The 11135-nt window shown below is 36.4% G+C and overlaps 1 protein-coding gene across 1 annotated transcript in view; it reads left to right on the top strand.

The window, feature by feature from the left end:
- The window catches only part of zfand3 (zinc finger, AN1-type domain 3), a 42796-nt gene extending 38452 nt beyond the window's left edge, over positions 1-4344 (top strand). Inside the window, exon 6 of the mRNA XM_056471080.1 lies at positions 3151-4344. Coding sequence (XP_056327055.1) covers positions 3151-3305 — 155 coding nt within the window. The 3' untranslated portion in view covers positions 3306-4344. The remainder of the gene's footprint in view (positions 1-3150) is intronic.
- The last annotated feature ends 6791 nt before the right edge of the window (positions 4345-11135 follow it).

Here is an 11135-nt window from a genome sequence, read left to right on the forward strand (position 1 = left end):
TGCTTGTAGATTATTATATTTGATGCACTCTCCCTACAGAATCTTCCCAATCAATATAAAAGTATAGAATGTTTACAAACATTTATTCAACTCATCTAGTGAATTTGTATTCATATCGCAATATATATTGCAGATTTTAAAAAAAGATCGCAATGTTCATTTTTTTCCAATATCGTGCAGCTCTATTTATTTAGCTTCTAACAGCTGAGCCACACACACTCTGAATTTCAGAAATATTTTTTGTCAAACAATAGAAAACTAAATTGACACTGCTTGGTTTTGGAGTGGAAAAAGAAAAGAAAAATCTCATTGAGTTTGTCTGATAGAGAGACCAGAGCCGTATCTTGCTGTAGGGTGTCTAAAGGGCTGCATTCACTGTCGACAAAATCATTTATTGTAGTGGATTTTATTGTATTTAGTTGTATCACATTGCACCATTTGTGTCTATTGCTGTCGCTATGATAGAGACTTGGGTATCTTTTATTTTTTTACATGTAATTAAAGGGCTTGTTCACTCAAAAATGAAAATTCTGAAATCTACTCACTCTTCACTTGTTTAAAACCTTTGAGTTTCTTTCTTCTGTTCACAAAAACATTTTGAATGGAAAAACAGCTGGAAACCAATAACCATTGACTTCCATAGTATCTGTTTTTCCTACTGTGGATGTCAGTGGTTACCGTTTTTCTGCCTTCAAAATATCTTATCAGAGAAGAAACTCATAAAGGTTTGGAACCACACAACAGTGAGTAAATAGTAAATAAGTATTCACTTTTTAGCTTTTTTGTTTTATATTACTTAGCCTCGTATTATTTAAAAAAACACACATGCTGAATTGCATTGAAGATTGCGTCTGAGCAATGTTTGTCTCCAGGAATCAGTGACTCTTTTCACTTTGACCAGTTAGTATCCACCCACAACACCACTTCATCATGTCAGCGATGCATTGCATGGGCAAGCACCTCTGAAATGTATTTTTTTCCCACTTAGAAAAGATCTAAGATCATTATAAATCTCTTTGCCAGCTCTCTGGCATTCATTAAAGAAACCGACACTTCAGAAGTGTTAACAGTGACGTAATTAGTGACTTCTCAGAGCCATTCCTGATGTGTGTGCACTCAATGTGCTCTCAAGTATGCTTTTAAGATTCGTTATAGGAACACTCCACTTTTTTTGAAAAATTAAGCTCCATAATATTCAGCTGCACAATGATAATATGGAGTGCTGTTACCTAGTTTACCTAACTAGAGAATGCATAGTATCATTGCTCCTGATGTAGCCATAGTAAATTAAATTCCTTGATTATGGTGCTAGAATGACAGTATACAGGGTATCCGTGGGGTCTTAAATTTTGAAAACAATAAAATCACTGTTGTAAGTCATTTTAAAATCACTTTAAACAGATCTTAATTTTTCGACATCCATGTAAAGCTACTCGATCGGGTCTTTCTATTTTCCATTTGTTTTAGTACACAATGTAATTATAGAAGAGTCAAGTTATAAACTCGTTTACGATATTTTTGAGCAAGATGATGCTAATGGTCTAATCTGATTCAATGATCTATGCTAAGCTAAGCTAAAAGCGCGCCCTCTGAGATCGCAGTCTGGGAGAAGCACTTTTATCTTAGCATAGGTCATTAAATCGGATTGAACCATTAGCATCCGCTCAGAATGTCAAAAAAAATCAATAATAATTTATAATAATAAATTATAATCCATAATAATTTTCCTATTTAATTCGTGATTCGTCTGTAGTTTCATTGCGTATTGATGAAAATGAAATGTTTTCTTATTTATATAAACAATGGATATAGCTAGGAACTATACTTTCTTTCTGGTGTAATAAACAATGAACCAAGGTTGCAGCAGCACAATGATATTATGCAGTGCTGTTACCTAGTTTACTCAACTAAGGAATATTTTCAGGCAATATGTAATATCATTGCTCCTGTTGCAGCCATAGTACGGCAGTAATATTCCTTGATTATGACACCGAATGAGAGTATACAGGGTATTCACGGGGTCTTAAATGTCTCTAAATGTTAAAAACTAAATTTTAGGCCTTAAAAAGTCTTAAAATCACTGTTGTAAGTCTTAAATCATTTTAAATGGGTCTTAATTTTCCTATGTCCATGTAAAGCTACCCAATCAGGCCAACATGCCTCCAATCATTAGTATTCCACCTCAATAAAAGTTTTACCAACACTTTATGTATTAAATAACGATTTATTACCAATATGTTTTATGTTCTCTAAAATAACATATGTTTTTTTGTTTTAATTGGGCCATTAGAAAAAATCCATAGTGTTTATCCTTGTGTAAGTCTAAAATTGAATTCATTGTGATCTTAAAAAGTCTTAAATTAGACTTGAAACCTGAAGAAACCCTGGTATAGTTCCAAGCCATATCAGCCTAGATAATAGCAATTTTTCATTTTCCATTTGTTTTAGTACACAATGTAATTACAGAAGAGTCAAGTTATAAATAGAAAAGGATCTAAACTCGTTTAGGATAATTTTGAGCAAGATGATGCTAATGGTCTAATCCGATTCAATGATTTATGCTAAGCTAAGCTAAAAGTGATCCCTCTGAGATCGCAGTCTGGCAGGAGCACTTTTATCTTAGCATAGGTCATTGAATTGGATTGAACCATTAGCATCCGCTCAAAACTGTAAAAAATCTATAATAATTTTATTATAAATTATAATCAATAATAATTTTCATATTTAAATCTGGATTCGTCTGTAGTTTCATTTCGTACCGATGTAAAATTAAAAGTTTTTCTATCTATATAAACAATGCATATGGCTAGGAACTGTGCTCTCATTCTGGTTTAATAAACAAGGGACCAAGGTTGAAGCAGCACAATGATATTATTCAGTGCTGTTACCTAGTTTACTCAACTGAGGACTTTTTCAGGCACTGTGTAAGATGATGCTAATGGTCTAATCCGATTCAATGATCTATGCTAAGCTAAAAGTGCCTGAATGGATTCAAAATTGGTGAAACTCAACTGTTTACCTCTAAGGGATCCATAACATGAGCCAATTTACAAAAAAGGTGGAGTGTTTCTTTAAATTGAGTGCAGCCTTGAGCAGGTTATACAGTTCTTCCATCTCATTATGATGCTTCTCTGTATCTCTTGTTCTCAGGTTATGTGTTCTGCATGTTGCACCGATTGCCAGAGCAGCACGACTGTATGTTTGACCATCTGGGCCGCGGCCGAGAGGAAGCCGTGCTGAAGATGGTGAAACTGGACCGCAAGGTGGGCCGAACCTGCCAGCGCATTGGAGAGGAGTGCTCTTGAACACACACACACACACACACACACACACACACACACACACACACACACACCCACACACATACACACACACACGCATTTCCACTGATCACACATACTCACCCATTAGTGGCATCTTTTATCCTCCAACACATCTCAGAGGACCCCGCACCCCCCTGCTTGACCTCTGACCTCTGACCTGTGACCCCTCAGCAGCCACACAGGCGAACCCGCACAGCCTTAACTTTCTGTTATCAGTCCCTCACACGCGCAGGTCAGCAGGTCAGACCCGTTTTTCGGAGAACTGCTCTGGTCTGCGATCGACTCCAGGGGAAACACATCGATCGGTCCAGACTTCTAGGGATTTTTTCTGCTCCATCACGCAGACGGATGATTACTGAGGGAAGAGGGGTGACCTGGATCACACGAGTCACCCCCTGTCCCGGGAAATAAACCTCAGCTCTGTTTTGGCTCTTATTGGTGTGAGCCACTTCAGAGCCGAGGTCGTTTTACACACATACACACTCGCTCACACATATGCACTTACAGCCGTGTTTTCATGTGCCGTTCTGGCGAAATCAAACGGTACCCTTTCAGTTTGGCTTGGGAAAAATGGCCGCCCACAGCTCATCTGAGAACTGTAGTTCGTTCAGGTCTGAATAAACACACTCTGTAACCTCGTACAGCTCCCATCAGCCCTTGCGTCGTCATACACTCTGCCTCTTTTAAAAGCAGCTGAAGATTTCGGCGGCTTTTTTTTTTCTCTCTCATTCGTTGCTCTCATTATTCTCACTAGTTCCTGTACTTCTGCTCATGCTAGCCTTTCTTTCTGTATTTTTTTGTCTTTCTTTTCTTTGCTTCCCTTTCATCATGGCATTATGGAGGGATGCGTTCAGCTCTGGTGGGAACGAGGAAGGCGGAGTCTCAATTTAGCCCCCCGACTCCACCCTGCGCTTTTATTTTAATTAGATTTTTTTTGGTTTTACTACTACTTCGGTTTTTGTTTGAGATTTCCACATGGAATGAACTGAAGATAAGAGATGAATATTGTGTATCTTAAAAATCCTTATTTAACCTCCTTTGTGTTTCTGGTTAACTCTCACTCTGAGCATAGAGCTGCATTACTTTGCCCTTTTTAGGTTAACATTAAAAAAACATACAAAAAATGAAGATATGGATAAGATAAAAGTCTGTAGCCTTTCTTTTTTGTTTTCTCGTTTTCCTTTTTTCCCTTTCCTCTTTTGCTGAAAAAGAATAAAACTGGATTAGAGGACATGTGGAATGATGATTTTCTTTGTTTGCGTTACGTGTGGTTTTTATTTATATTGATTATGTGTGTGAAATATGCTAAGACATAATTCATGAATACACTACATGACAAACGTTTTGTCACCTATCCAAGTTTAAGGAACAGCAAATAATGACTTCTAGTTGATCATTTGGTATCAGAAGTGGCTTATATGAAAGGCAAAGGCCTCTAGATTACGCTTATTTTACAAAAAAATGATAGTGCCTAGATTTTTAATGATTTAATTAGGACATTAAGGTCTGACTTTGCTCAGACAAAAGTCTTGTCACTTAACAGAAATAATGTCCAGTATAGAATATAAAGTCATGCTGCAGTGGAGAAAGAATAATATTGTGTATGACTCCCATGAGCTTGGAGGACTGCATCCATACATCTCTGCAATGACTCAAATCACTTATTAATAAAGTCATCTGGAATGGCAAAGAAAGCGTTCTTGCAGGACTTCCAGAGTTCATCAAGAATCTTTGGAATTCATCTTCAAGTGCCTCCTCCATCTCACCCTAGACATGCTCAATAATGTTCATGTCTGGTGACTGGGCTGGCCAATCCTGGAGCACCTTGACCTTCTTTGCTTTCAGGAACTTTGATGTGGAGGCTGAAGTATGAGGAGGAGCGCTATCCTGCTGAAGAATTTGCCCTCTCCTGTGGTTTGTAATGTAATGGGCAGCACAAATGTCTTGATACCTCAGGCTGTTGATGTTGCCGTCCACTCTGCACATCTCTCGCATGGGCCTTATTGAATGTAACCCCAAACCATGATTTTTCCTTCACCAAACTTGACTGATTTGTCTTGGGTCCATGCGGGCTCCAACAGGTCTTCTGCAGTATTTCTGATGATTGAGATGCAGTTCAACAGATGATTCATCAGGAAAATCTACCTTCTGCCACTTTTCCAAATGAACAACTGGAAGTGAAGTTATTATTTCTTAATACTGGGATTGATGATAAGACTTTTATTTTTAATTACTCTATAATATTGTAATATTAGTTTTGATATCGGTAAGATAGTAATACATTTAGAAGGCTGCATTTACATTACAAAAATCCAAACAAAAAAAGTGAAAAGTTATTACAATTTAAATTCTTTATATATATATATATATATATATATATATATATATATATATATATATATATATATATATATATATATATATATATATATTACACACCCAAAGAAGCATGACAGCTGGAAGGTCGCTGGTTCGAGTCCCGGCTGGGTCAGTTGGCGTTTCTGTGTGGAGTTTGCATATTCTCTCTGTGTTTGTGCGGGTTTCCTCCAGGTGCTCAGGTTTCCCCCACAGTCTAAAGACATGTGGTATAGGTGAATCGAATAAACTAAATTGACCATAGTGTATGAGTGTGAATGTGAGTGTGTGTGGGTTGCTGCTAGAAGGTCATCTGCTGCCTAAAACATGCTAGAATGTCTGTCGGATCATTTCGTTGTGGCGTCCCCTGATGAATAAAGGGACGAGGCTGAAGAAAAATGAATGAATTAATGGTATATGTATATTTTTAGGGCTATTTGATGAATGGAAAACTCAAAAGATCCGCATTATTTAGCGATAGAAAACGTTTTTTTAACAGCATAAACCTTTTAAATTGGATCTATTTGGTTATGTTAAAATCTTGGATAATATTAATGATCTCAGACTTGAAACAAATGCTTTCAGTAAAGCTTTTAACCATATAAAGAAGTTCATTGCTAGTACCTGCACTCAATAAAATATATTTGCTGCTTGTTCTATTTACTTACTTAAAAAGGGGTTGAAACAACAACACAGTTCTTGAGTTTTTTTTAGGGGGCAAACGGCTAAGAATTAAGCTGTTACCCCTTAAAAAAATTCAAGAATTATGTTCAATCAACTTAAAATGGTATGAACCATTAAGTTACCTTAATTAATTTGCGTTGGGAGACATGAAGGGATTGTTTTTACAGTGTGTGCAGTACAGAGCCAAAATTGGAGCATAGCTTCGTATTTTTAATGTGGTTAAAAAGAAAAATTGTCAACCAGCGTAAGCCAAATGTGAATTCCTCTGACAAATAGGTTCGCCGCGAAAGCTGGAAGCACAACCACAGGACAGACAGAAATTAGCGGCCCAGAAGAATGGCTTCATAAATTCCCCTGGACGGAATGAACACCTGTGACCCACTTTCAACAAAACTGGAATCACGAAGCCCACAAAACATGAGTCTGACGGCGGCCATTCATAAAGCGCTGTTGTTTAAGGTCAGTGATGGGAAACCTGCAGTTGAAGAGTCTAATCCTGGATCTATGAGAATCGTTGAACAATACTTGTAAAGCATTTATTAATAGTAGTCAAAAGGCCTGCAAATCACTCAGTAAATATGCAATATTTCTTGTGTTAAGAGTTCTCTAAAGTAATGCCTTTGTTATTTGCCATTTTAATCATACCCAGCAAGGATTTTTTGTGTTTAATAGACATCTAATAGACATCTAAGCATAGTCATCTTGGCTAAAACAAGGCTAAATTTGGGCTGTCAGTGAAAATCTAATAGACGTCTAAGAATAGCCCAAAACTAGACTAGTCGTCAAATAGACAGATTAGACAGACTTCATATGTGTAGTCATCCAATTCTGTTTATTTGATGACTTGTCTAGTTTTGGGCTATTCTTTGATGTCAATTAGATTTTCACTGACAGCCATGTTTAGCCTTGTTTTAGCCAAGCTGTATATGTTTAGATGTCTATTAGACATCTATTAAACAAAATTGTTTGCTGGGTTTGTATTGATCCTGAAATAAACAGGTATTAGGGATTTAGGCTGAGGTGAATGGCTGCGTCTCAAAATCAATGCCTCTGACCAAAGGATAATATTTTGTTGTGAATTGCTAAATATGGCAGTATATAGCTAAAGTGTTCACTTGATAAGCCCTATGGTACATTTTAGTGTCCTGTTTTTTTTTTTTTTTCTCTCCATTTAAGATAAAAAAAGTTAAATTATCCCTTTTTAAAAGCATGTGTAAGCCGTTATTATGGAAGAGGATTAGGGTCGATGTAGAGTAATAATTCATAAAAAATCCATTAGCTCCCACGATAATACAAAAGATACATAAGATGAAAATTAAAGACTTTATTCTCGGTAATTAATCAGTTTATTCTCAACATTACATTTATTTTTCTCATTTGGCATGTTTTATTTGTACAAAAATGTGTGCCTTTTTCTCCGAATTTAATAAGATTATTCTTAGCATTTTATTGACTTTTTTTTCTCAAAATTTAACGACTTTTATCACAAAAATTAATACATTTTTATCGCAATAAAATGAGTCTGCTCAAAAGTTAATGTTTAATTTCGCATTATAGGCAGTTCATTCTGCTGTGGCAACCCCTAACGAATAAGGGACTAAGCAGAAGGAAAATGAACGAATTTCACGTTATAATAAATTTAATCACAAAATGTTTTATTATTATTATTATTTTTAATGGTTGGCACTAATGTAATTGTTTTATCATTATTGCTTGGCCCCAATCCTCTTCTGTATTACATTTTCAGCTATCGTTAACTATTAGCTATGTTTATTCAGTCTCTGAAGTTTCCCATTTTCTTTTATCACATTGTTGATTTTTCATTTAACTGAATATATAAAGTATTTTTTATTACTAACAATTTATTATACATATAAACTAGCCTACGCACATATTGCAAATGTATAGTCTTGTTTTTTATTGTGTTGTTTTTTAAGCAACAAAGCAATTACATATATAAAATATGTATGTAAAACTTTATTGATTTCATTTCAACTTTATTTGACTTCAATTGTCTTAGAACAAATAAAAAAAATCAATTAATAGTTTAGATCTTCAGATATATAAATATACAATCACTTATTTTCTTATTTTAGATTAATTAAATGCAGAAATATATTGTTGTTGTTTTTTTTCAACATTTAAATACACATGCATTTACAATTTATTAGATACGCCTGTCCAACTGCTCGTTAACGCAAATTTCTAATCAGTGAATCACATGGCAGCAACTCAATGCATGTAGACATGGTCAAGACGATCTGCTGCAGTTCAAACCGAGCATCAGAATGGAGAAGAAAGGTGACTTAAGTGACTTTGAACGTGGCATGGTTGATGGTGCCAGACGGGCTGGTCTGAGTATTTCAGAAACTGCTAATTTTGTGGGATTTTCACACACAACCATCTCTTGAGAAAATATCCAGTGAGCGGCAGTTCTGTAGGTGCAAATGCCTTGTTGAGGTCAGAGGAGAATGGCCAGACTGGTTCAAGCGATATAAAGGCAACAGTAACTCAAATAAGCACTCGTTACAACCGAGGTATACAGAAGAGCATCTCTGAATGGACAATACGGCCAACCTTGAGGCGGATGGGCTACAGCAGCAGAAGACCATGGGGTACCAATCATGTCAGCTAAGAACAGGAAACTGAGGCTACAATTCCCACAGGCTCACCAAAATTGGACAATAGAAGATTGGAGAAACTTTGCCTGGTCTGATGAGTCTCGATTTCTGCTGCGACATTCAGATGGTAGGGTCAGAATTTGGCGTCAATAACATGAAACATGTTATTGACATGGACATTTGTAATCTGCACACTCCTGATTATTAATAGCATCCTGTACATATATCCATTTATTGTAAATCTCTGTTCATAACTAATACAACCTGTATATAATGTTGATAGTACATCCATCTGTAAATATTACCATAGTTTTTCTGTACTGCACTTTATAACTTATACCTGTATCCTGCACTTGCTGCTACTGCACTGCTGGTTAGACCTAAACTGCATTTCGTTACCTTGTACTTGTACATGTGTAATGACAATAAAGTTGAATCTAATCTAATCTAATGAAAGCAAGAATCCATCCTGCCTTGTATCAACAGTTCAGGCTGCTGCTGGTGGTGAAATGGTGTGGGGGATTTTTTGGCACACTTTGGGCCCATTAGTACCAATTGAGCATCCTGTCAAAGCCACTTGAGTCTTGTTGCTGACCATGTTCATCTCTTTATGACCACGGTGTACCCATCTTCTGATATCTACTTCCAGCAGGATAATGCGCCATGTCTTAAAGCGTGAATCATCTCAGACTGGTTTCTTGAACATGACAATGAGTTCACTGTACTCAAATGGCCTTCACAATCACCAGATCTCAATCCAATAGAGCACCTTTGGGATGTGGAGGAATGGGAGATTCACATCATGGATGTGCAGCCGACAAATCTGCAGCAACTGCGTGATACTATCATGTCAATATGGACCAAAATCACTGAGGAATATTTCCAGTACCTTGTTGAATCTATGCCACGAAGGATTAAGGCAGTTCTGAGAGCAAAAGTTGGTCCAACCCATTACTAGTAAGGTGTACCTAATAAAGTGGCCGGTGAGTGTATATGATTTGTTTGTAAGAAATCACTTTCAGACCGAAACTAAAAAGAACTGGTCTTTGACACGAAAACAAATCATCGCTACTAGTCATTTTTGCAAGTAATTATAAATAAATAAATACAGTCTGCAGGCTATATTTATACCTTGTTGATGGAAAGTGTCAGTCAGTTGTGTGTGTTTGTGTGCTGAATGTAAGGTAAGCGGAGTTCAGTGTTTTCAGACATCAGTCTCTCAGCTCTCTGTCAGCAAAACTGAAATCTCTGATCAGATCTCACCTTCAGATTGAGCTCCACTGCAGCGCTGGCAGACTCACACGAGGCAGATGGGCAGATCAATCACATAACTGGAGACTAAATATTCCTCATAAACACTGATTCTTGATAAATATGTGGCTCATTGTGCTGAAACGCTCAGTTGAAGGCAATGCATGCTGTGCAGTTTAGCATTAGACTACTGAACAGTTAAATAAGAGGCTTGAACTCAGTGTGGGGTCAGCTATGCAATGCAATACATGTGCTTGTAATATATTGAATATAATAGTATAAAATATAAACAAAATGTATAGATGGAAACCATATGACAATAAAGTAAACATGCATGGGTGAATTTCAATTTACGGGGTTTATACGGTCATGGAAATCCTGGAAAAGCCATGGAATTTTGACATGGCATTTTTCAGGACTGGGAAAGTTTTGGGAAAACAGAAAATACCCAGAAAGTTTTGGAAAAGTCATGGAAATTAGTTTAACAAATATCTGTATACTTGAATTAGGGCTGCTTGATATTGGACAGTATTTTGCATTTCCCTGATGTATATTGCGATGTGAATACAATTTCAGCAGATGGTTTAACCGGTTTATTTGGATTGATTGTGGGGATTTTGTAGAGGAGTGAATCTTGAATAATATACAACAAATAAATGACAAGCATAGATAAATAAAATATAGGGATGATAAAAGTGAATTATAGTTTTCAGGGATTCATTATTCAGGTACAGATATTGAATAATCAACACTGCATAGTCTTTATTGTAGATTATTTAATCTTTATTAAAGTTAAAGTAAATTTCTTGTTGCCGGATGTTTCAAACTCTGAAATATTGAAATGTTCCCACAATCACAGGCCTTAAAGGGACAGTGCAGTCAAAGATTAGAATGTACTCAC

This window comes from Danio aesculapii, chromosome 13 (assembly GCF_903798145.1).
Source record: "Danio aesculapii chromosome 13, fDanAes4.1, whole genome shotgun sequence".
Lineage (NCBI taxonomy): Eukaryota > Metazoa > Chordata > Actinopteri > Cypriniformes > Danionidae > Danio > Danio aesculapii.